The sequence below is a fragment of the Bubalus kerabau genome, chromosome 22 (assembly GCF_029407905.1).
Source record: "Bubalus kerabau isolate K-KA32 ecotype Philippines breed swamp buffalo chromosome 22, PCC_UOA_SB_1v2, whole genome shotgun sequence".
In the NCBI taxonomy this organism is placed as follows: Eukaryota; Metazoa; Chordata; class Mammalia; order Artiodactyla; family Bovidae; genus Bubalus; species Bubalus kerabau.
The window spans coordinates 25,161,748-25,189,739 of record NC_073645.1 but is presented as its reverse complement, the minus strand read 5'-3'; the positions used below and the strand labels follow the sequence as shown (position 1 = coordinate 25,189,739).

General features: G+C 42.2%; 1 protein-coding gene across 6 annotated transcripts in view; it reads left to right on the top strand.

Moving 5' to 3' along the window:
- Positions 1-27,402, top strand: part of ARMH3 (armadillo like helical domain containing 3) — a 172,913-nt gene extending 145,511 nt beyond the window's left edge. For 5 of the 6 annotated variants that reach the window (XM_055560413.1, XM_055560409.1, XM_055560410.1 and 2 more), the window contains 2 exons: positions 23,493-23,609; positions 25,785-27,402. In XM_055560413.1, the coding sequence (XP_055416388.1) occupies positions 23,493-23,609; positions 25,785-25,877 (210 nt within the window). In that variant the 3' untranslated portion in view covers positions 25,878-27,402. Of the gene's footprint in view, positions 1-23,492; positions 23,610-25,784 lie in introns of those variants that run through there. The other variant, XR_008707106.1, reaches the window with a different exon arrangement.
- The last annotated feature ends 590 nt before the right edge of the window (positions 27,403-27,992 follow it).

The window sequence follows — 27,992 nt, the reverse complement described above, 5'->3', positions numbered from 1 at the left end:
ATGGGGTTGCAAAGAGTCGGACATGACTGAGCAACTGAACTGAACTGTCCCTACCAGTGACTTCCACTCTGATTTTCATTTTCCCACGAGGATAGCTGAGTCTCACTCTCAAAACCTGTGGGATTCTCATAGATAAATCCCAGTGACCCTTTTGTTTCTACTAAATGAATGGGGATGGGAGGGATTTAAGAGAAATTCTGGGCCCCAGCCTAAGTCCTGGGTTTGGATGCTTTGAAGAGATCTTGTCTTGATGATTCAGTGCTCCCTTCAGGTAAGTATGTTGGAATAGAAGAGCTCTTCGGGGGATTCTCCTCCCTATCTTGTCCTATTTAAACTCTGCTATACTCCGTCTCCTTCATTCCTGTTTCGAATTAAGAAAAAAATTTATTATTGCTGGCTACATCCTGCTAGAAATGGATCTACACACTAGCTCATCGTTTGTTTTTTTTTTTTAACTCATTGGTTTTTTAATCCAAAGTCCAAGCATAGGCTTTAGAAAATTATTGAACACTCTGAAATTGTGTAAATTATGCATCTGTCCTTTTTTCCCTCCTCGAAAAGGGTCCATCTTTCTTAAAATTCTCAACCAGTCTTTGGCCCCTTCAACATACAAAGTTTTGTAGAAAATCACTGGCTTAGTTGTCTTGAATAGTACCTCATACTTTCCTTGACCCCAAAGCCATCAGACCTTTGAAAATGCCCTTTGAGGATCTTAAGCTCCTTTTAGACTATTTGCTATTTATTTTGGTTTGCAAATGCTGTGACATTGACTTGTATCAGCTCTAATTTCCTTATACCAAAGAGAGTTTCATAGCAGAACTTTACAGATTCTCTAGAGCCCTGAGTATCTAGAGAACATAGTGGCAATTTAGCATTCAAGACAAAACCTTCGCTGATCACCTGATTCCTTAAGCTTTCAGTTACACTCATGACCAGTTTTGTGCCATTGAAATATCCCATTGGAAAGCAAGTAAGTGATTGGCCCACTCTTAACTTTCTTCAATCTTCATTCAGTTCTCAGTATTTTAGCATTTAATGCTTTGTGCTTCAGATCATCCTAGGCATTTGAGGGATGCAGAAGTATGATAAAGAGCCTTTGTTCTCAAAGGATAAAATAAGTGCGAAAGATGGCTTAAGGCAGTTTATTATCAATAGCTGACCAGTACTAGCAATAGGATCTGTAGGTTCCTGTTAGAGAATGATCTCTGTGGGTTGTGGTGGTGGAAAGGCCATGTGGAAGAGAGAAGAATTGAGTTGGGCCTTGAAAGGGGAAGGATAGGAATTGGATAAATGGAGAGACATAGATTGTAAAATATCCTCAAAGCCAGGACCTGAAAAGGACAGAAAGAGTGCGAAGAGTCCCAGAGTGTCTCTGCCTTGTCCTCGGGTCCCAGGGCGCCCCGGGACTGGATGACTTAGATGTATAATTCAGTCATTTAAATTGTTAGCACATCTTCCATAATCCCTAGTGTACCGACTCTCATCCCTGTCCTAATTATACCTCCTTTGATTCAGTTCACAAGTATTCATCAAAGGCCTGGTATGAGCCCCCCTCAGTGCTAGTAGGCATATTATTAGACCTACTAAGCAAACCTAGCTCTCTTTTTTTTTCCTGGTATAACAAATATAGCAAACACATAACATACAAACAAATATAACAAAATTTACCATCTTAACCATTCTTAACTGTACACTACAGGAGTGTTAATATGTACATTGTTGTGCAGTTATCTCTAGAAATTTCTCATCTTTCAAAACTGAATCTGTTTATTGAACAGCTTCCCTTCCCTCCCCTCTGCCTTGCAGAATTAAACAAAAAATGCTTCATATGTGATTGAGTGAAAGTTACATTGGAAGCTGAGTATTTATTTTCATCTATTAGTAATCTTTCTAACCCTTTTTGATTTTCTCTGGATCCTACGAATCACTATAAATAACTGCTGGGTGTTTAGAAATCCTAACAAAATCCAGCATTATTTTCCCAGAGAAGAGTGAGATACTAACAAGAGGAGAGTCTGTGTTTGTGAGGCAAACACTGTTGGGGTGCCTGGGTGGCACCTGTTATTTGTGAACATCTAGGAGGAAACACATAAAGATCTTTGGGAGATATCCTAAAAGCTTCAAGACTTATGAGGAAAGTCGAGCCTGGTACTTCAGCTTTAGAGTTGTTGGCCCTTTGGGGTGTTAGGTAAATATTTAACAGCTGGTAGGAGGGCAAGTAGTTGGAGGGGGCTGATTTGTAGTTCTGAGGACAAATACTCCCAGCATAGCCACCAGTGTGAAACCAAGTGGCTCTCACAGTGCTTAAAAATCTAACAGTTCACTCTCACAGGCCAAGCATGTGTCAGCCAGCTCCAGCACACCACTGGTTGTTGAGGAAGACTGGGAGAAGGGAGCTGTAAAGCTACAAGGCAGGGCTTTCCATGCAGGAAGTGAGTGTAGGTCACTTTCCCCATGGGAGCCACCTATATTGCCTCCCAAGGCAATCAAGACCTCTGAGCAGCCTATTTTGAGAGCCCTTGTGATATTTTCTCATCTTAAAACATGGCATTGGCCGTCAGGCAAGGCAGCCTTGGCAGAGACATATGCTAGAGCTGAGATTTAAGACTCTCATGATAGCCATAACTCAGTTTCCTGTTCTTGGCATTGTTTTTGTACAACAGCCTTTAGTTTTGCAGTCTCTCTAAGCCTGAGTGATGGTTGCTGTGGGAACTCTTAGTGAGTACGAGCATGTGACACAGCATTGACTGTCTGACCCTGCCTCTCTTTTCTGCCTTTGTTTAGATTCTGGCATTTCGAGTGACCTCATTGGCAGGAAAAAAAGTTTGATATGAGTTATTTGTTAACTGGACTCACTAACGCAGGAAAGACACAAAGTCAGAGGCAGAGGGGTTTTCCTACAAGCTGCTTAACCTTGGAAATCAACTTTCTGTTACATAGGGCATCATGAGAAGGTCCATGTAGGAAGGTCAGCTGTAAGTACTCTCTTACTTGGACCAAGAGATAAGCTGCACTACCAGATCAGAGGGGAAAGGGTCTTGGATTTTAGCTCCTCTGAATAGGGAAGAAAGTATCTTGGATTTAAAAAGGACACAAATAGATAAAAGGAACAACGAGGCGTTTTTGAGCTAGGCACTTTTATTTAGGCTATTTGCTTAATTTAATCAATTGTCTGAGGTAGATACAGTTATCCTCATTTTATAGATGAGGATGCTGAAGAGACTCAAGTAGTTTGTCCAAGATCACACAGCTGCTAGTGATAAAGCCATAATGTGAACCTAGGTCAGTCTGACACCAAAGTCTGAGCTTTTTCATTTCTTGAAACATGCAAGACAACTAGAGTCTGTTAGGTATTCTGAAGGAAGAGGCAAGTCAGGATAGGAAAGTGGAGGGAGAAGCAGAGAGAACAGGGGTAACAGGTCTCATTTCTAGGCGGTGGGGAAAGAATCCCAGTTTGGGAAAGGCCCATTCAGTTAAGGAAGGAAAATCCTGAACAGGGACCTGAGGATTTGCCTGCCAGTTAGGCAGCAGTGCCTCAGTAGGCTCCTGGCACAGTGCGATAGCTTTACAAATGAGGGGAAGTCTCTTTATCCCAGCCAAGAATGCCAGCAAAGTCACTATGAAAAATAAAGCTTTTCCACATACCCAAGGAAGAGGATGAATTTTTAAAAAGTTTTCATGAACTTATTTCTTTTAAAGATGATATATATTTTTGGGTCAAAATCTAAAACATAGCACACTGAATTTTAATTGTTTTTAAAGTGGTAGTTCCATTTTTTTTTCTTTTTAAGTAGCAAAGTGAAGATTCAAAATTAATGTCCCTCAGTCAATCTAGATGAATGCAGAGGTCACTGCTGAAGAGCTTAACTTATTATTCCTGTCTGCCACTGCCAGTATTTCCTCCAATTAAGTATGAATTTTGAAATGCCCATCACATAAACTTCTGGTCTTCCTCAATCAGACTTCACTGTCGGTAAAGCTTCTTTGGCAGTGCATGGGAGAAATAGCATTGGAGCTCGTAGGAATTCCAGTAGTTATCAATTTTTCAAGAAGTTTCAGGATACAGCAGACCTTGTTTTAAGTTAAGAAGGCTCTTTCTCCCAGTTATTAGATATAAAGATAGCAAGAACTTTACTCTTCAGTTTGTTTTCTAGCCACTTCCTTCCTTCCAAATAGACCTTCTGGTACTTTTGTTTTATTTCCATTGCAACTTCTTTCCTAGAAGGTAGCTCAAAACTCTTTTAAGATATGCTTGGAAAAGCATGGTTTGCCACTGTTATAGTAACTTTGGAGGCCAAAAGTGTTATTATGCAAGCTATTTTCTCTGTTATAGGCTGTGTAATTGGAAATGTTTTTGCTAAGTACCGTAACAGCACTTTGACCTTTCATAGTGATCCTGCTCAAAGGAAGTTACAATCTTAAAAATGACCCACCCAACTAGGAGGGAAACTGTGTTTAGCCCACAAATGGGATTTCTGGTGAAGAACTCTGTTAAGGAGGGACAGATAAGTGAGCCTTGGCAAGGAGGCAGAGACCCCCATGTCAGATTGCTAGAGAATTAGGAGCTGAGATGGTGTTTTCTGTCTCCCTCCCTGAGATGTGATCTGTTTCCAAGGAAAGGCCTCAAGTGGGGAGGACAGAGATCATCTGCCTCTTGGTTTGAGCTGGGTGGAATGTCCTGCCTGCAGTAAGCCATAGAGAAGGAGAAGGCCTGGTATGATATTTGGTAAATATGTGTATCCTGTTCCCCTGCCCCGATTATCTTGGCTGCCTCTTGGTATGATTGCATAACTTGCTTGTGCAGGGTAAGGACCTGGGCATGTTGGATGTGTAATTAGTACAAAGAAAAGCTTCACAAAGAGTTTCTAGGGCTTCAACCAAATAAAGTCAGGGAGGTGGGGCAAATGCCCAGGGAAATTAAAGAAAGTCACTGTCGCCCTTCTTTTAACCAAGTGATGACCTTTCATGAATCACCCACTGTGAGGTTCATTATCTGGTCCACCTTCCAGAAAGACAGAGCCAGCCTATGAGATCAGTAAATTTCAGTGCAGGCTTGAAAGACATGTATGGACAGGAGAACTGGCCAGCTTAAATTGGTTCTGAAATTGAGTTTGGTCCTGAGTATGAAAATAGAAAGGGGGAAAAAAACCTTCTGCATATTATATGCAAGTTAGCTGTATAGAAGAAAGAGTTATCTTTTAAAGAGCATCATCTTTTTTAGTCTATCCAGAGGCTTGTGTCCACCTTTTGGATCCTTTTTTTCCAGTTACATTGGATGATTGTGCCCTGGAGAGAGATTCGGGTTATCTTGGATAGAAAGTCACTGTAAGCACCTAGTGGAGGGAGGGATGTTCGCTCGAATGAAGCCTATGATTTTACATGTTCTATTTGTTGTAGCTCCTGTACTTTTTTTTTTTTTGGAGCTAAAATGTTCTGAAAAAGAACAATTCTTGCCTACCAAGGAAATTCTCAGAACCTGGTTTAGTCTAAGAATTCTCTGCTTCTTGGTGTCCTTGGTTTGTGCAGCAAGACAAGGAATGGGTGTCCCAGCTTCACATTCCCCAGATTATTTCTTTTCTGTGTATAAGTACAGAGGTATCTGCTCTGTGCCATACTAGGGGCTATAAAAATGCAAAAATCATATATTCCCTTAAGGACTTCACAGAGTAAGAATCAGGATCACTCGCTTCTTGTTTAGGCCTTTGCCCGTGTGCTAGTCTATAGACCTCACTCCCCTGTAGTATTTGGTGTGCTTGCAACAGCACCCCACAACCCTTTATAAACCTAAGAAAGTTTAGTTTATAGGTATCCCAGTGAAACGTTCCCTCGTTATAAATCCATAAATGGTTGGCTGATGACCCTTTTTGAAGTGAATTTCCACAAGGAGGGCAGTGATCATCTCATATCTTTTACCCCTGCCTCAGTTTTATAAAAAAGGCAAAAGTAGAACCTTCATTAAGTATCCTTGGTAAAGGTGGGACTCTAGTCTCTGAGCTTGGCAAATGATTGTTTGTCAAAAAAGTAACAGTGAAAGTCGCTCAGTCGTGTCCAACTCTTTGTGACACCATGGACTATAGCCTGCCAGGCTTCTCTGTCTGTGGAATTCTCTAGGCCAGAATACTGGAGTGGGTAGCTGTTTCCTTCTCCAGGGAATCTTCCCAACCCAGGGATCGAACCCAGGTCTCCCAATCCCTCCCAGGCAGATTGTTTATGACTGACTCACCAGGGAAGCCCTGGTACACCCAATTAAAAGTGACAGTACACCCAATTTAAAAAATTTCATGTAACTACTGCCCAGCTGAAAATGATTGCAAACACTGTTGATTGCTACGCAGAGTCCATTTAGTTTGTCAGGGAGGATTGCCGTGGTGGAGAGGTGGCGAGAAGTAGCACAATGAGGGGAATCTTTGGAAAATACTAGAAACTGCTAGCTTATGGATACTGATATATCAGTCTGAATCATGCTTGCCCCAACCAAAAATGGAATGGCAAGACCAAAAAAAACTTAAGTTTACTGCTATAACCATGTTTTGTTTTTGTTTTTTTTTTGCCTTGACATGAGTTCCTGGACTTTTTATTTAACTTTATTGAGATGTAATTAACATATAAGATATATTTATGTAATCATCACCATCACAAGATACAGAACATTTTATTTCCATAACCCATTAAAATTCTTTCCTACAATTAGTCTTATCTGCAAATTTGGGCCCTGATTAGGTAACCACTGATTAGTTATTAGGAGACTCTGATGCTGGGAGGGATTGGGGGCAGGAGGAGAAGGGGATGACAGAGGATGAGATGGCTGGATGGCATCACTGACTCGATGGACGTGAGCCTGAGTGAACTCCGGAAGTTGGTGATGGACAGGGAGGCCTGGCGTGCTGCGATTCGTGGGGTCACAAAGAGTCGGACACGACTGAGTAACTGAACTGAACTGAACCAAATTAGGTAACCACTGATTTAATTTCTATCACTATAGATTATATTTGTCTTTTATGAATTTCACATAAACTCTCTTGTGTCTAAGATTCATCCATATTGTGACACTTCTAGCTATTTACCCAAGAGAAATGAAAATATATATCCACCCAAAGACTTGTATACAAATATTCATACTGCTATTATTCATGATAACTTAAAACTGGTATCTGTTGTTTAGTTGCTAAGTCGTGTCCAACTCTTTTGTAACCCCATGGACTATAGCTCGGCAGACTCCTCTGTCTATGGGATTTCCCCGGCAAGAATACTGTCCATGGGATTTCCCAGGCAAGAATACTGGAGTGGGTTGCCATGTCTTTCTCCAGAGGGTCTTCCCGACCCAAGGATTGAACCCACGTCTCCTGCCTTGGCAGGCGGATTCTTTACTACTGGGCCACAAGTAGTAAAACTAGAAACAACCAAAATGTCCATCAGCAACTAAATATGTAAACAAAACGTGATGCATCCATACAATGGAATATTATTGTACAGCCATAAAAAGGAATGAAGTACTGATACCTGATACAACATGGGTGATTCCTGAAAACATATACTAAATTAAGGAAGCCAGTCACAGAGACCATATATTGTGTGATTCCATTTATTTTAATGACCAGAATAAGCAAATCTATAGAGACAGAAAATAGATTAGTGGTTACCTACAGCTGAGTTGGGAGTAAGTTGGGGAATGACTGTTAATTGTTATGAAGTTTCTTTTGGGGTTGGTGAAAATGTTCTAAATTTAGATCATGGTGATAATTGTCAATTATGTGAATATACTAAAAACATTGAATTATACACTTAAAATGATTGAATTTTATGGTATGTAAATTATATCTCAATAAAGATGTTTTTCAAAAGAAAGAAACTGTCAAAGTGTTTTCAAAAGTGGTTATACCATTTTTAAATCCAACCATCAATGACTAAGTTGTAGCTACTCCATATCTTTGTCACACTTGGAATTGTCTTTTTAATTTTAGCCATTCTAGTGCATATAAAGTGCTCTAGTAATACTGCATACGTTACAGTTCTAAAAATTACTGTTAATTTATTTTGCATGATGACCAGTGTTGACCAGCTGATCATTTGCCTGTTTTTAAATTTGATTATTCATGAGTTTCTGTATATTCTAGATGCAGGTCCTTTTCATATATATTGTGAATATTTTCTCCTATTTTTAGTGGCTTGTCTTTGCAAGTTATTAATGTGTTTTTCAAAGTCCAGACATTTTAACGGAAACCAATTTTAAATTAATACCATGAAGATGAAGTTATTAATTTTTAAAACAACTTTTGCCATTGTGTTTTATTTAGTAAATCTTTGCTTCCTCCTAGTTGTGGAAAATTTTCACCTGTATTTTCTTCTGGAAGTTTTATGGTTCTGGCTTTTACATTTAGTTCTATGCTCTGTGTCAAGATAATTTTTTTAATGGAATTATTCTTTTTTTTAAATTTATTTGTTTACTTTTGGCTGCCCTGGATCTTCATTGGTGTGTACAGACTTTCTCTAGTTGTGGCGAGCAGGGGCTAGTCTCTAGTTGCGGTGCATGGCTTTTCATTGTGCTAGCTTTTCTTGTTGTAGAGTATAGGCTCTGAAGTGAGGGTTTTGATAGTTGTGGCACACAGGCTTAGGCTTAGTTGCCCAGAGGCATGTGGAATGTTTCTAGACCAAGGATCGAACCCATGTCCCCTGCACTGGCAGGCAGATTCTCAACCACTTAACCACTAAGGAAGTTCAAGTTAATTTTTTTGTAAGGTGTTTGGTAATGGTAAATGTTCGTCCAGTTCCCATCCTGCAGTATCCTGTTGTTTCATTGTTATCTGTTGAGAAGACTCTTTCTTTCCTCTATTGAAATCTTTGGCACATTTGTAAAAAATCAATTGACCATATATATGTGGGTCTATTTCTGAAGTATTAGTTCTGTTCCATTGGTCTCATATATGTCGAAATTTATGCCCTACACTGTCTTGATTATTATAGGTCTGTCATAAATCATGAAATCAAGTAATGTAAGTCCTCTAATTTTGCTCTTTTTAAAAATTGTTTTGAATATTCTATGTCTTTTGCATTTCTGTTCAAAGTATAAAATCAGCTTGTCATTTCTACAAATAAAACCTGCTAAGATTTTTATTGGAATTGCATTCCCTCTGTAGATCAACTTGGGGGAGAATTGATACTTTAATAATATTGTTTTCAAATCCACGACCATGATATACCTCTCCATTTATTTAGATCTTTAAAATTTTCTCATCAATATTTTGTAGTTTTTAGCATACTGTTTGGAGAAGGCAATGGCACCCCACTGCAGTACTTTTGCCTGGAAAATCCCATGGACAGAGGAGCCTGGTGGGCTGCAGTCCATGGGGTTGCTAGAGTCGGACACGACTGAGCGACTTCACTTTCACTTTTCGCTTTCATGCATTGGAGAAGGAAATGTCAACCCACTCCAGTGTTCTTGCCTGGAGAATCCCAAGGACAGGGGAGCCTGGTGGGCTGCCGTCTATGGGGTTGCACAGAGTCGGACACGACTGAAGCGACTTAGCAGCAGCAGCATACTGTTTTGTACGTATTTTTTTCAATCATTTTTTATGTTATCTAAATGGTATTTGTATTCTTTTCCATTACAGTTTATTATAGGATATTGAATATAATTCCCTGCTGTATACAACAGGATCTTTTTGTTTATCCATCCTGTATATAGTATCAATAGTCTGCATCTGCTAATCTCAAACTCCCAATCCAACCTGCCCCACACACAGTATCACAAGTCTGTTCTCTATGTTTTTTATTCTGTTTCTGTCATACATAAGGTCATTTGTGTCATTTTTTAGATTCCATAGATAAGTGTATCATGTGGTATTTGTCTTTTTTTTTCTAAGTTGTTTCAAACTAGTTTATTTAGGGGTTCCATTTTCGCACCTCAAGAGATTTTATGGATTTCTCACGCTGCTTCACTCATTAGTTCATCTAGTTCTGAAGGGTTACTGAGTGTCATCTTGATGAGTCAACCATCTTCATAACAAGATTTGTTGACAAATCCTGGATTTTCTGCTAGAGTTTCATTAATTTCAGTTACTTCTGATAAACAGTAGAGTTCACTAGCAGCTATACTTTACAGTGCACCAAACATAATTTGGGCTTCCCTGATAGTTCAGTTGGTAAAGAATCTGCCTGCAATGCAGGAGACCCCGGTTTGATTCCTGTGTTGGGAAGATCAGCTGAAGAAAGGATAGGCTACCCACTCCAGTATTCCTGGGCTTCCCTTGTGGCTCATCTGGTAAAGAATTCTCCTGCAATGCGGGAGACCTGGGTTCAACCTCTGGGTTGGAGAAGGGAAAGGCTACCCACTCCAGTATTCTGGCCTGGAGAATTCCGTGGACCGTATAGTCCATGGGGTTGCAAAGAGTTGGACACGACTGAGTGACTTTCACTTTCAAACATAATTTACAGTGCACCAAATTCCTTGTTTGTTCAATTTTGTCACAACTTCTGACAGACTACAGCAGACAACATCCCCCAAATCTTCCTGTGCAAAATTGCTGATTGCCACTGTTTCAACACCATTTTCTGTTGTTACCCATTCATGTTTGTCTGTGAATTTGTGCACGGACAGCAGAGTGGGGCAGGTGTTCAGTGCCCGGTAGGTGCCCGCCTACAGCCCCCAGAGCCCCGGTAGGCAGGGCTCAGTGGGTGCAGAGGTGGTGCACAGGCTGTAGACCAAAACCTGCATGCTGCACACCACTCTCCTCTCTTTGTCTTTCTCATTTATTTTGCTTGGTATGATAATCTCTAGGTTCACCCATGTCGCTGCAAATGGCATTGTTTCATTCTTTTTAATAACTGGGTAGTATTCCATTATATCTATCTACCATGTCTTCTTTATCCACTTATCTGTCAGTGGACATTTAAGTTGCTTCCATGTCTTGACTATTGTGAATAGTGCTGCTATGAACACTGAGGTGCATGTGCCTTCTCTAATTATAGTTTTGTTCAGATATATGCCCAGGAGTGGGATTGTGGGATTTCATGACAATTCTATTTTCAGTTTTCTGAGTACCACCATACTGCTTTCCATAATGTCTATACCAGTTTACATTCCCACCAACTGTGTATGAGGGTCTCCTTTTCTCCACACCTTCTCCAGCAGTCATTATTTATAGATTATTTATAGATGGCCATTCTGACCAGTGTGAGATGATACCTCATTGTACTTTCTTTTGTAATTTTGATATTGTTAATTTTTTGGCAGTGCCAGATCTTAGTTGCACTGCGTGGAATCTTCGATCTTCATTGCTGTATGCAGGATCTTTAGTTATGGTGTACGAGATCTAGTTCCCTGATGGTGATCGAGCCTGGGTTCCCTTCTTTAGAAGCATGGAGTCTTAGCCACTGGATCACCAGGGAAATTCCCTCATTGTAGTTCTGATTCGCGTTTCTCTGATAATTAGCAATGTTGAACATCTTTTCATGTGCCTCCTTTGGCTATCTGTATATCTTCCTTGGAGAAATATCTGTTTAGGGCTTTTGCCCATATTTGATTAGGTTGTTTGTTTTTTGATGTTGAGCTGTATGAGCTGTTTGTATATTTTGGAAATTAACCGCTTGATAGCTTCATGGTTTGCAAATATGTTTTCTCTTGTTCCATAGGTTGTCTTTTCATTTTGTTTATGGTTTCCATTGCTGTGCAAAAGCTTTTAAGTTTAATTAGGTTCTATTTATTTTTGCTTTTATGAAATTTCACTCTTTGTTCCAGATAATATCCCTTGTTTGAAGTCTCCTTAGCAGATTATTAGTATAGCAATTCAATTTTGCTTTAATTAGTGTTGATACAACATATTTTTCCCATCTTTATAATTTCAGCCTATCTGTGTCTTTATATTTTAAGTGGATTTCTTTTAGACAAAACCTGCAGCTGGACGTTGATTTTCTACCCAGTCTGACAACCTCTGTCTTTTAATTGAAATGTTACATTTAATTTATTTATTAATATGGTTGCGTTAATATTTGCCATCTTGCCTTTTTTTCCCTTCTTTTTCTTCTGTTTATTTTTTCCTTTTTCTGCTTTTGTTTGGATTAACTGAGTATTTTTATGATTCCATTTTATGTCTAATATTGACTTCTTATCTCTACCCCTTAGTTTTATTATTTTAGTCATTGCTCTAGGTTTTCAAACATGCATTTTTAACTTACTACAGTATACCTTCAAAATTTGTTATATGACTTCATGTAATGTGTAATACCCTTACAATAGTGTGTTTCCATTTGCCCCACTCCTGGTCTTTGTACTACTATTGTCAAACATTTTTCTTCTAGGTTTCTTATAAATTTCACATTCCATTGTTATTATTTTTTGATTTGATGAGTCAATTATCTTTTTTCCTAGTTTTCAAATTTATGTGAAAATATTTTACACTTTATCCATGTATTTACCATTTCCGGTATGTTTTATTCCTGTTGAAAGATCCAGATAATGTAACTTTCCATCTACCAGAGAGCTTTTGTTAACATCTCTTCTAATTGTAGGACTGTTAACAACACATTCTCTCAGATTGTTTTTTTGAAAAGGTCTTTATTTCACTCTCATTTCAGAAAGATGTTTTTGCTGGATATAGAATTCTAGGCTAACTTTTTTTTGTCTTTTGGCACAGATATCATTCCATTGTTTTCTGGCTTGTATAGTTTCTGACAAGTGTGAATTTTTATCTTTGCTCCTTTGTACATGTTTTTCCCCTGTTGAGCTGTGTTTAATATTCTTTCTTTAACATTGGTTTCAGCAATTTTATTGTGATATGCTTATACCTTCCATTTTGTTCCTTATAATGTTCATGGTTGTCTTTAAGCACTTGAATATATTTATAATAGCTCTTTAAATGTCCTTGCTAATTTCATCATCTCTTTCATTTCTGGGTCTGTTTCTGTTCACTGATGTTTCTCTGGGTTATGAGCTACATTTTCTTGCTTCTTGACATGTCTGATCATTTTTTGCTGGATATATTGGGCATTGTGAATGTTATATAGTTGAATGCTGGATTTTGTTGTCTTTCTTTATTAAATAGTGTCAGACTTCATTGAGGAAGGTAAGGAAATTATTTGTGGAGCAGCAGTTTCCTTTTTGTAACGTACAGGGAGGCAGTGACCATAACCATCCCAAAGAAAAGGAAATGCAGGAGGGCAAAGTGGTTGTTTGAGGAGGCTTTACAAATAGCTGAGGAAAGAAGAGAAGCAAAAGGCAGGGGAGAATGGGAAAGATATACCCAACTGAATCCAGAGTTCCAAGAATAGCAAGGAGAGATAAGAAGGCCTTATTAAATGAACAGTGCAAAGAAACAGAGGAAAACAATAGAATGGGTAAGACTAGAGATCTCTTCAAGAAAATTGGAGATGGACTTCCCTGGTGGTCCAGGGCTAGGATTCTGAGCTCCCAATGCAGGGGACCCTGGTATGATCCCTGGTCAGGGAATTAGATCCCACATGTACAGCCAAATAAATATTAAAAAAAAAAAAAGATGAAAATTGGAGATATCGAGGGAACATTTCATGCAAGGATGGGCATGATAAAGGAAATGGTAAGGACCTAACAGAAGCAGAAGAGATTAAGAACTTCTTTGTAAAAGAACTATACAAAAAGGTTTTAATGACCCAGATAATCACTCACCAAGAACCAGACAAATCAAGTGGGCCTTAGGAAGCATTACTGCAAACAAAGCCAGCAGAGATGACAGAATTCCAGCTGAACTATTTAAAATTCTAAAAGATGGTGCTGTTAAAGTGCTGCACTCAGTACTGTCAGCAAATTTGGAAAACTCAGCCATGGCCATAGAACTGGAAAAGGTCAGTTTTCATTCCAGTCCCAAAGCAAGGCAGTGCCAAAGGATGTGTACACTGCCGTACAGTTGTGCTCATTTCACATGCTAGCAAGGTTATGCTCAAAATCCTTCAAGATAGACTTCAACAGTGTGTGAACCGAGAACTTCCAGATGTTACAAGCTGGGTTTTGAAGCAGCAGAGGAACCAGCATCAAATTGCCAACATTTGTTGAATCATGGAGAACACAATGGAGTTCCAGAAAAACATCTATTTCTGCTTCACTGACTATACTTTGATTGTGTGGATTACAACAAACTGTGAAAAATTCATAAAGAGATGGGAATACCAGACCACCTTACCTGCCTCCTGAGAAATCTGTTCACAGGTCAAGAAGCAACAGTTAGAACCTCACATGGAACAACTGACTGGTTCAAAATTGAGAAAGGAGTCATACAAGGCTATATAGTCACCCTGTATATTTAACATCTGTGCAGAGTACATCATGCAAAATGCTGGTCTGGATGAATCACAAGCTGGAAGTAAGATTGCTGGGAGAAATATCAACAACCTCAGATATGCAGATGACACCACTCTAATGTCAGAAAGTGAAGAGGAACTAAAGAACCTCTTGATGAGGAAAGAGGAGAGTGAAAAAGCTGGCTTAAAACTCAACATTAAACAACCTAAGATTATCTGATCCCATCACTTCATGGAAAATAAAAGGGGAAAAAGTGGAAGCAGTGACAGACTTTATTTTCTTGATGGTGACTGCAGCCATGAAATTAAAAGACTTGCTCCTTGGAAGGAAAGCTCTGACAAACCTTGGACAGCATATTAAAAAGCAGAGGTATCACTTTTCTAACAAAGGTTCATATAGTCAAAACTATAGTTTTTCCAGGAGTCATGTACAGATGTGAGAGTTGGACCATAAACCATAAAGAAGGCTGAACGCCAAAGAATTTATGCTTTTGAATTTTGGTCCTGGAGAAGAATCTTGAGGGTCTCTTGAACTGCAGGGAGATCAAACCAGTCAGTCCTAAAGGAAATCAACCCTGAATATTCGTGGGAAGAACTGTTGCTGAAGCTGAAGCTCAGTACTTTGGCCACCTGATGCGAAGAGCCAGCTCATTGGAAAAGACCCTGATGCTGGGAAAGACTGAAGGCAAAAGGAGAAGGGGGTGACAGAGGATGAGATGGTTAGATAGCATCACCATCTCAATGGACATGAATTAGAGCAAGCTCTGGGAGGACAGGAGGAGCCTGATGTGCTGCAGTCCATGGAGTCACAGCATTGAATACAACTTAGCAACAGAACAACAATATCCTTTTGAAACTTCTTTTTTTTCATGTAGTGATCTTTCCTTTCCAGTGTTATTGAGCTATAACTGACATATACCACTATTTAAGTTTACCACAGTAGGTCTAGTTAACATCAGTCATCTATAGATGAAAAGGCAGCAGGAGGCTGGGGTGGGCCTTGTGATGAGAACTCAGGATTTACTGTCTCAGTAACTTCTAAATATACCATGTGTGCTGTACGAAGTCATTTCAGTTGTGTCTGACTCTTTGTGACCCTATGGATGGTAGCCCACCAGGCTCCCCTGTTGATGGGATTCTCCTGGCAAGAATACTGGAGTAGGTTGCCGTGCCCTCCTCCAGGGGATCTTCCCGACCCAGGGTCAAACCTGCGTCTCTAGAGTCTCCTTCATTGGCAGGCAGGCTCTTTACCACTAGTGCCACCTGGGAAGCCCAAATATACTAAGGAGCAGTGTTAACTGTAGTCATCATACAGTATGTTACACCCCCAGTACTTATTTATCTTATAATTGGAAATTTGTACCTTTTGACCACCATGTATGAAACTCCTTATCTTTATTAAGATAGGTTTAGAGTGACTTTTAATTCTGTGTGTGTATCTGTGTGTGTGTGCGTGTTGATCGCTCAGTCGTGTCTGACTCTATGCAACCCCATGGACTCCTCTGTCCATGGGATTTCCCAGGCAAGAGTACTGGAGTGTGTTGCCATTCTCTTCTCCAGGGGATCTTCCAGGGATCGAACCCTGCGTGTCCTACATTGCAGGCAGACTCTCTATCATCTGAGCCACCAGGGAAGCCCCCAAGTTTAGTTCTCCTGTTAAGGTGTTAGTGTTCTGGTGCCTCCTTTGAATGCCCTACACATTCAACAGGTACTTTTCATTCTGGTTGGTCAAAATTCATACACCTCCCAATCCTGTGTGAGCTCTGGGAATTGTTCAGCTTACAGATCCTCAGTCATTTTTCTGTGGAAACTGGTTGAATTTTACGCTAAAAGTGTGATTCTTACTGTTCAGCACAGATTCAGTGGGAACCGTACGTAAATTTCTAAAACCTTTTTCTTTGCTGAACTCCTTCCTTTCTGGTAACCTGCCTCACAAATGGCAGCCCCCTTTGCCTTTCCAAACTTTAGTGTATTTCCTTAGCCCAGCAAGATTTTCGTGCTCACCTTATATTTTCTTTCTCTCAGGATTCCTGTCCTGCACTGCATTTTATACAATGTATAAAAAGAATTATTTCTTCTGTAGCTTTCAGTTATTCCATTATAAATGAAAGTGGAAGTCCTGAGCTACTTCAAAATATTAGAGTATACCCTGAGTTAACCTACCCAGCTAAATTTTTAAAATTTCATTTACTTTTCAGAGAACTGCCACTTGAATTAACTATTCATTTGCATTGTCCGTTTTTACTTCATTTTCTTTCTTCCTTCCTTCCTCTTTTTTTTCCATTACGAGAGAAGAGTCTTGAATGGATTTTGGAAATAGGATGTTATAGTGAACATTTTCATATATTTTTAAAGATAATACACTAAAAGATCTCTCTTCCCTTTCCCCATATTTTCCTTCTATTCTTGGGCCCAGGTCCAGCCTTTATATTGATCATTTACAAAGGTTCTATCCTCAAATCTCTCAGAACAGCAAGAATTGAAACATGAGAGCTCTTGGATGGCTGATATTTTGTCTGATAGTTAACTATCTGCTTGGAGACCATGAATCTTTTAGGTTGTGTCCATCTCAACATGAATCAAACATTGTCCTGAATAAGAGGTTAAGTAGATGACATTTGAAGGAAGCTAACAGTTTTCTCTGGGTACTTGTTAGCCTTGGAGTTCATGGATCTAATTGTTTCTTCTCCTTGTCTTCTGAGATGCAAACCTGTTACTTATGCAAATAAGTGCTAAATACAGTTCAGCAAGACTTTGAACCTGGCTATTCAAAGATCACTTTGTGTGTCTGCTTAGATTCTTTTGGACAGTTATCTAATGAGTACACTGCACAGTTTAGCTGGATTGTGCAGTTGAAATTTGTTGCTAAATTGAACGCACCTCAAAGGGACATCTCAGAATGGATCAAACCTGATTTCCAAAAAAATTGAAACTATGGATTATGTGGAGAGTAAAGTGAAATCCTTTCCCACCCTTTCAACCTTTTGCTCATCTTTTGTGCAGGATTTATTTTTTTCAGCATCTGCGCAGAGCCTACCCTTCAAATAATAGACCCTGAATGGAGCCTAAGCTGTCAGGGCCAGAGTCACAGACCTGTCAACTAATGGCCCTCCTGAGCTGCTGTCCCAGGGGCCCTGCCACACTGGTGAGAATTTTGCAGTCTGAATTAGCTGAGTAGGATTACGTGGTAGGCAAAAGAGAAGAGACTTTGGATTTCTTAATTTTCCCTATCTTAAAAGGTATGCTATTTCAATCAGACTGCCCATTCATTGATCAGTTAGTCAGCTGACTCCAAACCACTTATAGTTCTATTGGCTCAACTGTTTCTGTGCCTGTATTTGTAAGTGTGCCCTTCAGTGGTGGTTTAGCTTGATTCCTTATTGCTTGTTAGCTCCTTAAAGGTAGGACTTGGGCTTTAGAAGCATGTCAGAGCGCTGTGAACAGTGCGCTGGCAGGGTGCACTGTCCAATTCTAATCTTATCACATCACTTTCTCTTTTTGCCAGGCCTTATGGCTAATAGGATCTCGGTTCCCTGACCAGGGATTGAATCCAGGCCACGGCAATGAAAGCTGAATCCTAACCACTAGACCACCAGGGAATTCCCGTATGATGTGACCTTGATGAAAGACCTGAGTGTTACTAAATTAGTCCACAAGCATATTGAGTGTTTACTGTTCCTCAAGACTGTATTAGGGATTGTGGAAAATCTGTAATGTTGCACTGGGTCCCTTCCTTAAGGGTGCTAAGAATCCAGCTATGATGCAGTTTCAGTGAGGAAATCAGTAGTAATAGTCCTTTCCTGCTTTACAGAAGAAACGGGACTGAAAAGTCATATTCTCCAACCAGTGAAATTAAACATCTGAAGTAGAGCAAATGGCCAGAGTCCAGTGGAGAGATGGATGGAGATTATTATGAAAATCCTCTAAAAAGCTTTTATTTTCTTTCCTTCTTTTACCGACTTTATCTCTCTCAAACTATCTAGAGATTAATTTTTCAATGATTAGGGGTTCATCTGTTTGCATGAAAATGAAAACAGAGTGGTTACAGTCTTTTTGGAAGAATGGAAAATTGGTCTTAAAGTAGGATCATTCACTGTAGAGGGATTCACTGTATCCTTTTAACACCCCACCCCAAGCCTGGAAACCGTCTGGTGGCTGCAGCCAAAAAAGCCCAATTAAACCCTAAAGATCAGGAATTCCCTGGCAGTCTAGGGGTTAGGAGTTTGTACTCTCACTGCCAAGAGCCTGGGTTCAGTCTCTGGTTGGGGAACTAAGATCCCACAAGCCGTGCAGTGCAGCAAACAATAAATAAAATAATAATAAACATTGAAGACCTTTGAATTTTAAACTTCTAAATGAGCATTGAGTAATTAGAATAGCAACCAAAGCCAGACTTTGCTAATAATGAATTTGGGGTAGTCTGTAAAGTTTTGTTGGTGGTTTACATTATCAACAGGGTCTTCAGCCACTGAGCAGGGTCTTCAGCTGCTGTGGGTGCAAACTGACAAGATGTGGAGCCCGGAGGACATGGCAGTCATTAAAGCTCAGACATCAAACCAGGCCTTCACCAGGTTACATTCCCAGCTCTGCACATGTCATGCTTCCCACTTCTCGGAGTTTGAGATCCTTGAATCCTTATTCTCTGAAAGATCACTTAGCCTGTAAACTCAACAACGTACCCCAGGCTAGACTAGCTTGCTAGTGCAGGAGGAGCACTGCATAGTGAGTCAGGAAACTTTGCTGTGTAATCCCAGCTTTGTGTCTTGGGGCAGTGTACAGTCTTTCAAGACGTCTCTTTTTTCATCTGTGACATGAGGGCCATGTACTCGGTAGTTGGGTGATTTCAAAGGTTCCTTCCAGAACTATTATTTTTATGATTTTCTCTCAATGGTAACACTTTGGTAGAATGAGTTATGGTTGCCTTTCATGTCACAATCCTCAGGTATTCATGCTATTTCCAGACGCTCCTGCCCACCATTTAACCACCTGATTTGTCTTAATTTGAATATATCAGATACTTTCTTTTTCCAGTTTTCTTGTTTCCATCTCAGTAGCCTTCATTCATTTAGCACCCTTGCTAGATACTATCACTTAAATAGTTTAATGTTTATTTATATATGATCACTTATCTTCATAGTATTGTAAGAAAATATTATAATGGTAACTATTTTACAGACAAAGAAACTGAAGCTCAGACAGGTCAAGGTTATATAACTAACTAGTAAATTAAGGTGTCAAGATTTGAACCCAGACTTGCCTGATTCCGTAGCCTCTTTCTGTTACACCCCACTGCAGTCTTGATAGGTTCCGTGTTTATTTCCTATTCTATAAGACTTCTCAGTAGGTTTCTCTACTGGTATCTTGTGGTTTCATCCTCATTTGGCAGCCTGGTCTCTAAGGAAGGCCATACATGTTGCCCTGGCTGGAGTGGGCTAGTGTCAGACCTGTATACTTTCCCCAAATGGGTTATATACTTTAAATGTCATTTCAAATTGAGAAGAAGGTAATGAACACAAATTTGCTGTCAGGTCACATCCTATTACTTAGTTGTCCCCTCATTCTCATTCTCCCAGGAATTCAGTCCAGCAGAGATTTGGACTGAATCTCTGGACTGTCTTCAGAGCCCAGGAAGTACCTACTCCTAATTCAAACTGTCCCAGCAGAGACCCGGCAGGTTTTCAGGCACAAGGTAAAGCCCTCTAACATCAGGACTAGATAGCCATTGCCAGGAACTTTTCTAGCTTGGCAGTCCTCCTTTGCTGCTATCTTCAGGCAAGACTTATTTCCCATTTCAAAGGTCTTGCTAAAAAATAAAAAGGTGGGGCACAGGGTACTGAATAGTCTTTTGGGAATGCCTATTATGTGTGCTAGAGGAAGAGGGTGTTTGTATGTGTGTGTGTGCCTGAAACCTCATCAACAATTTTGAACTACATTTTTGCTCTGGGATCTTGTTGCTCCCTGATGTGGCGAAGAGCCTTCCAACCTGTATCATGCAAGGCCAGGCCTCTGTTCAACTTCTCTTTAGTATAACCTGTATTTGCCTAAACTACTAAGATTACTAAGGTTGGCGGTGGGTACCGGGCATTCTCTGACTTCTGGTTGATGCATTGTCAGTTACACTCAGGACATGGGGTCATGCCTGCTTTTCTATTGTATAGAGAATTCTCTTCACCAGTATGTCCCATAAGCTAATGGAGATGTGTAAGGTTCCAGCTCCTTGTTTATGGTTAGAACTACCTGGGGATAAGCAGAACTACTCAATGGCCTGTTGTCACCAGAGGAGGCTTTCATCATAAAATTAGTAACCTTTTATTGCTTGTTATTAATGTGCCAGGCATTGGACAATCTTATCTCATTTCATCCTCACATCAGCTCTATGAGGAAGATAGTGTTATCCTTTTACAAATAGGAAAAAGAGATTCAGAGATTAAGTTGTATGTATAAGTTTACAGAGCTACCTGTGGTTGATCTGCGAGTAAAATTCAGGTCTTCCTAACCTCAAAGCCTTATGTCTCCTCTGGAGACCTCAAGGAAGGAGTTTAGGTCCTCTCCCTTACTAATTTATTCTTCCCTCACCTGAGGCAGAGTGTTTGAAGATATCTAATGAGATCTTTGAAACTGAGGTCATTTGTGCCTTCCACTTAAATCCAGAAGATGTTCCCTCATGGTGAAGAGTCATTTATGCACGTAAGATCTTTGGGACAGTTTGAAATAGAATAGGTACTTCCTGGGCTCTGCAGCAAGTCCAGGAACTATCCAGGTTGCTGTATAGCCATTGGGATGATAATGTTTCCATCAGTTATATGTTACTTTCAGGAACTCAGAACTTTTATTCCCATGTTGTGTTTGGAAGGTGAGTTCAACTTCCACCTTTCAGAGAGAACCCCTCTTGAAGTTCCACCTCAGAGAGTTTAGGTGATTGAGTTTCCACAGTAAGAGTGAAACTCCCAGTTCAGTTTTCTATCAGACCTTTTTGCCAGGACCCAGGTTCCCATGGACTAAGCATCACAGATGGGGGAATAAGGACTCCTTAGAGAGCATGTGGCTGATAGGTGATTTACTGCCTTTAGAGCTACGTTGAACTGAGGTGATGGTCAAGGTTCTAGGAAGCCCACAAGCCCAACAACTGGTGAACAAAGGTGGCTCTGTTAGGGTATAGACTGTACCTGATGGATTAGGGAGAAATGTCCATCTAGGAAGGGCCTTTGAAGTTGCCAGGAAGCCAGAAATTGAACTTTTTTTAATGTTGAGACAGCAAATTATGAGAAAGCCTAAGGCCTTTAGGCACAAGGGCTCTGGGAAATTGTCCTCTATGTAACTACCGCCTTCACCACATCTCAGGCCAGTGTTGAGGGTGAGGCCCAAATGGGACATGTTCCTAAAGTCTTGCCAAGGGGACCAACAAATAGAAGCGAAGAAACCAGGGTCTGTGGGACATAGTTTGGTGAAGTGACCTTGAAGACTGTGATGTCTGGAGGAAAAGAGCCTGAATCTGGACCAGAACTTTGACCTGATTGTCCTTCCCAAACTCAGGAACACAAGCCTGTGTTCTCCATCCCTACCCTCTCCTCAGGAATTCTTGGCAGGCAGATATATTTGCCACCAGGTGCAGTCTGCCCTGAAATAAGACTGAATTGGTGAAGGGAACAGCCCAGAGGCACCTTTGTACCCCTCAGGAATGCATTCTCAACCCCTCTGATCAGTCCTGACTCTAGCTTACTCCCTTCAGCCCTGCCTTCTGTTAGAGCTCAGCCTCCCTTATCATACTCATTCCTCGCAAGACTCCTGGCTGAGCTGGGAGCTCTCCATGACATCCCTACACTTCCCTCTCAGGTCAGACCGAATTGCAGAATAGCTATTGGCCAGATTATCAGAGTGAAAATTTAGTCACTCTCCTGGTCTCTCCTTTCTACCCAGCTCACTTCTTTTAAGTTAATGGAGAAGATCTACATCTTCTGATGTAACTAATCATTGTATAACCCAAATATGATTATCTTCAAGCTGGCAAGGTAGTATTACACTCTCTAAATACTAGTCTGATCTTGCTAATAATGGGCATGATATATCCAAAATAGTTTTTGTTACAGGGAGTAGCAGGAGCCTGGGCTCGGTCACGATGTAACTAACTGTCCTTGCCTTTGATTCGTGGTCTAATAAGCCAGACTCACATCAGAACTGGCTTTGGTAATCCTTTCCTTCTGGAACCACAGAGATCCAAGGTTCCTGGAGTTAGCAGAAGTCTGAGTCCACCACAGAGACATAGTAGGGGGGGACCCCTCCTCAGAACAGAAGAGGATGAGATAAACTGTAGCTTAGTCTAGAAATGTCTCCTACACTCCAAGGCTGGGATGCTCAAAAGTTCCATCCAGACAATGGATAAGAAGACTGAGTTGGCATTGAGAGATGAAAACAAGTGGCAGATGGTGCTGAGGAACATCCCAGGACTAAAGAAATGTGGTTCCCAGAAAGGGAAGAGGAGAGATATTGGCAAAGTCTTACTCAGCAACTGTGACAGCCTGGCCAGAGAAAGCTGCACGATACAGCTGAGAATCCATCTGTGGTATCAGGGATACTGAGGGGCTCAGACACTCACTGTTCTGTCACCTCTTCTCATCTCCTTTACCATACCCACAGTAAACGGCCCTGAAAACCAGGCTGGACTGGTCAGGAAAGGCAGGGGATGGAAGAAATTAGAAAGTGGCCCCAGCTACTGTATAGCATAGGGAACTCTACTTAGTATCTTATAATATCCTATAATGCAAGAGAATGTAAAAAAAAAAAATACAGACACACACACACATATATATATATATGTATGTATGTATTTTGGCCATGCCACATGGCTTGTAGGATCTTAATTCCCCACCAGGGATTGAACCCATGCCCTCAACAGTGAAAGCGTGGAGTTCTAAACACTGGACCACTGGGAAATTCCCTATATATTTTATGTATATGTATAACTGATTCACTGTGCTGTATACCTGAAAGTAACACACCACTGTAAATCAGCTATATTTCAATACAGATTTTTTTTTAAAGTCCCAGAAACCTGAGGAATTGCCATGGCCAGGCTTTTTTCAGTAATAAGTAGTGACAAGTAGTGACAGAGTCTCTTGGGTGTATTGTCCCAGACTGGATCCAGCCCAGTAGAGCAGCAGGAAAGGTGTGGGGGCCAAGTGACCTAGGGTTTGTGTGGCCTAAGCCCTGCTGGTTCTTGACTTCCCCAGGTGCTAGAGGTAGTGCGAGCCAACTATGACACACTCACACTGAAGCTGCAGGATGGCCTGGATCAGTACGAGCGCTACTCGGAGCAGCACAAGGAAGCTGCCTTCTTCAAAGAGCTGGTGAGTGAGCCTTGCCTCTGTCTCTGCCTATGTCTGTGGAGGGCCCTTCCCCGCCACTGGGTTCTACTGTGCAGGTGGGTACAGGCTGATGAAATAAGATTGGAGGGGCCTAATTGGATTGGGTTTGCCACTTCTGTTCCACAGCAGTCCAGGAAGGACCAGGTGGTGAGAGACGAAGATAATCACCAGGGTACTGGTGCCAGGCTGGGAAGGGTGAAAAGCCTGAGGCAGCAATGCCCACCCCTCCTCTGCAGCCATGGAGATAGCCCTGTGCAGCTTCAGCTAGGCCTGAAGTTTGATGTGCATTCCCAGTGGCAGCTCTGGCTCATTACCCACCTTATCCTGCCTGTCCTCAGAGCAACTAATGAGAGTAATTGATTCTTCTCCTCCTTATGTAACCACTTTCCTAAATTCCTAACTAGGTCCTGGTCTGAGTACCCTTCCAATCTAGTTCTCCAGTCTTCACTCCCTACCTGCATTCCCATTCTCCAGTCACTCAGCTTCCTGCAGCTCCTCCCTTGGCCATCTGAAGCCAGTGAACACTTGTTCCGTCTCCTCCACCTCCCGGTTGACATCTCCACAGAACTGGACTACCCTGTTAGTGGTCCCTTTCCTGCCCTGCACTTAGAAGTTGCCCTCAGGAAAAGCCCAGTCACTCTGTATACTCTGGTCTGGGGCCTGAGACCTGGGCACACAGGCCTCTGTACCCACTTCCCATGTCCTCAGACCTCCCACTGCCAGGGCAGAATTTGCATCAGCCCAGCTTTTTACTTACCTATGCCTAGTCTGTAATGAAGGTGCTAGACTTTAGGTCATATGTCTTGTGCTAAACCCAGCCCAACTCTGACCCCAATATGCCATTCCTGGGATTTTGGCCTTCCCCAGGGTGAGGCATATATACTCTGAGCTGAGATAGTGGGGAGCAGGGAAGCCACTAATGTAAGGAGATAGCAGAATACAGTACTTTTATGGAGTGGTCGGCAAGTCTTCAAGTTGATCTAGGGGTCAGGTCTTAAGAGATTAAGTTACTGGGAGAGGAAGAGGACTGAGGAGGAGAAACATCGAAAGCTGTCTTGAGGCTTTGGGGCACTAGTCTGTGCCTTATTTGTGTCTATGCATAACTGTACCACTGGCATAGGGGAGCTCAGAGAGTCTGGTTAGGTTTGGAGCTAATGAACTTGGGCTGCCTGCTGTTTGCCATGCTGGCCTTTCCTCTGCTTCCTGCCTGATGACTTCATTATGTTTCCCATAGCACAGTAGAGATGGAAGAAAAGCTGCCTGGGCTTTGGGGCCTAAGACAGATACATGTTCTTTGTCTCCTTCCACCCCTGCTTTGTCTCTAGGCCAATGTTCACATCTATTTCCAATGAATGAATCCATCTGCTGATTACTCTTAGAACCCACTCAGAGCAGGGAGTTCGGCCCTCCGACTCCTTTCCCCTGCTGACACAGACAGGACTTCCTGAAAGGTTCTCAGTCTCTGGGTAGGAAGCCGTCAGTAGAGAGAATGTGGTGAGAATACAAGCAGACTTTCCTCTAAAGTGGGCAGGCATCTTTGGGGTATGGAGTGCTGGCCTAGGAGCTAAGAAACCTAGGTCCTGCTCCCACAGCTGGGACTTGCTGGCTATATGACCTGTTCCTGGCTGTTGGCCTCTTTGGGTTGTACTCCTGCCATCCGTGCCAGACAAGGGCTGCATCTCCAAATGTCCTTTCCAACTAGAAAAGTAGATATATACAGAAGGAGGTTGAGGAGATGTGAAAAACGCCCACAGAGAGGGAGCTCCAGAGCAGGAGTTCTCTGGCCTCAGTTTCTCCTCCTCCATTAGACCACTGACCGGACCAGTCCCCCTCAGCCTGGCCAAGGCAAGGCCAGAGGCCTGATCTCGGCACTCCTTCGCTGTCTCTGCTTGTCTCTGCCTCATCAGGTGCTCAGATGCTCTTCTCACATCCACTCAAATTCTTTCTCTCAGCCTCTCTTTTCTTCCTGCCATCACAGAACTGTTCGCTCATTTACCTGCAGGGATGATAGATGCTAAGAGTTCATTTCCTGAGAGAGAAATTTCTAGCACTGCATCTTGGCCTTGTGCTTCAGGCACTGCCTCTACTGTTTGTAATGGACTTTTTCCTGTTTTTTTCTCTGCCTGTGCCCTCCCATCTCCCCTCACCTTTTCCCAGGTTCGATCCATTAGCACCAACGTCCGGAGGAACCTGGCCTTCCACACACTCAGCCAGGAAGTCCTGCTCAAGGAATTCTCTACTATCTCCTGAAGCTGCCACGCATACCTGAGCAGCCACTGACTGCCCTTACCCACGAGGCTTCTGGGCTGGAGGGCGGGCCAGGGGCGAGGTCCTGTTCCCAAGGTTGGAGAAAAACACAGACAAGTTCTATCAGTGGAGGCCGTGCTTCACTGGAGCTTGGACAGCAGGGGCCAGGATGGGCAAGCCAGGGATAATCTTATTTGGGGAAGGGATGGGTGGGCACAGGGGGACACCTCCAGAAATGTGGGGATTTCTGGGGTGGGCTTTCTGGACAACCCCTCATATTTCCAATTGAGAATACAAGTTATGGCTACTAACTAATTGTCAGGAGCTGTTGGGCAAGCCTCAGGGTGATGCCCACATCCATGGGGTCAGTGGCTCACCTAGGCTTCTGAAAACAGACTAACTCTCAGATGTAGGTGGAACCAGTTCTGCTTCCTTTGAGCCCGGGGCTGAGCCAGCCCTGAAATCTGTGTCCCATGCCCCACCGGCACTTTGTCCTGTCATTAGGATCCTTAGCTCAGGCCTTGGGTGGGGTAGGTATGGGGTACCTTCTTTCTATTTTCTGAATCCAGAGCTGACTCCTCTGCTGTCTGGCCACCACTTTCTGCATTTGATTCTTGGCACCAGGAATACCTGTGAGTGTTCCCCTGCCTTCCAGCCCATTGACTCTTCAGCACTACAGGGTCACAATCTTAGCTTTTCATTTTCAATCTGGTTTAAACTGTCTTTAGGGTATGTGTGTGAAATAAACATTGACAGGTTTTCTGAAGCCCTCAGGTGCCTACTTTGCTGGTTCCCTTTCCAGCAGTTTCCCCACCTCCTTAGCCACCCCCTTCTCTGGGAGCCTCTCTTGCCTCTACTGAGCTCCCCTCCACGTGTTCCACCCCCTCACCCGGCTGTTGTTTACATCCAGCCTGCCTGAGAATTTCCTCTGGGGAGGAATCTGTTCCTGCGGTGGTCTGGTGCCTGCAAGGGAGAGAGCTTGCCAGGGCCAGACTCTGGAACAAGCCAGGTGAGCATCATGGAGAGGCCGACCTTTGAAAAGTTGGCCTGTGTTTCCTCCTCTGGACAGCCTCCATGGGACTACTGCTGTAGGCTTTCCCTGCCCCACGGCTGCCTTTGAAGTCGCTGCTCCTTTGAGACCCTCCCTTTCTAAAGCACTTTTTAAAGCCTTCAGGATGGTAGGGAGCAAGCAGCATAGGAAGAATCTGGAAGTAAATGCCAGAATCCAGCCGGGAGAGCAGGTCTGGGACCTCCCAGGCTACTCTTCCACTTCAGGTGTCTTTGGGATACTTGCCCTTCTTGGGAACCAGAGTTCCAGCTCCAACACTGAGCAAGTTCCAGAGAATCCACATCGTGCTGCTGTGAATAATTGTAGATTCTTAAGATATCAGGGGCTGGGTCATCTCTGATGACTAGATGGATAGTTCAGCCTGGGGCATTTAGTGTTTTCCACATTGATGAACCTCAGAGGAGCAGGAGCTGGAAGCTGGTGGCAAATTGAAGTTATTAAAAATTGATTTGTATGGGACAGACTTTCTAGTGTCTTTTCTACTTCTCCTTAATCTCTGTTACTCAGAACTCCTTCCTCGATGACAGAGTTAAGGTAATCTCCCAGGTGCTGGTCTCACCTGGCTAGGGAACCCCTTATAGGCTCTGTTCCTCAGTCTCCTAGTCTTAGTGGAAGCCAATTCAGTTCAGAAGTTGTAGCCTTCCTTGCCTTTTGAGTGGAAGAAGGAAGAGAATCCCTCTACCTCCACATGTGGTGGTAAGGAGGCGAACCAGCCTATTTGGGCTGCTTCTGGATTCCTTTCAGGCTTCCCTGTGAAGTGAATAAAGGCAGGCCCAGGGCATGGGGCAATAAACAGAGTACTTCTTGCCCTCCATTTTAAGGACCCATCTCTTGGCCCATTTAAATATGCCTATGCTCAGAATGCCACATAAGAGTCCCATCTTTTCCTGGAATTTAACCCCCAAAGGAACTGCCCATACCCTGTCCCTGCACCCATGTCTGTACCAGGTCTGTGGCCTCCAGACCCTCCAGAGCCAGGGGAAAGCCAGGAGTTGGGCATTGCTCCCAAAATAATCCTTCCTTCAGCTACTTGTCCCTTTCTCATGCCG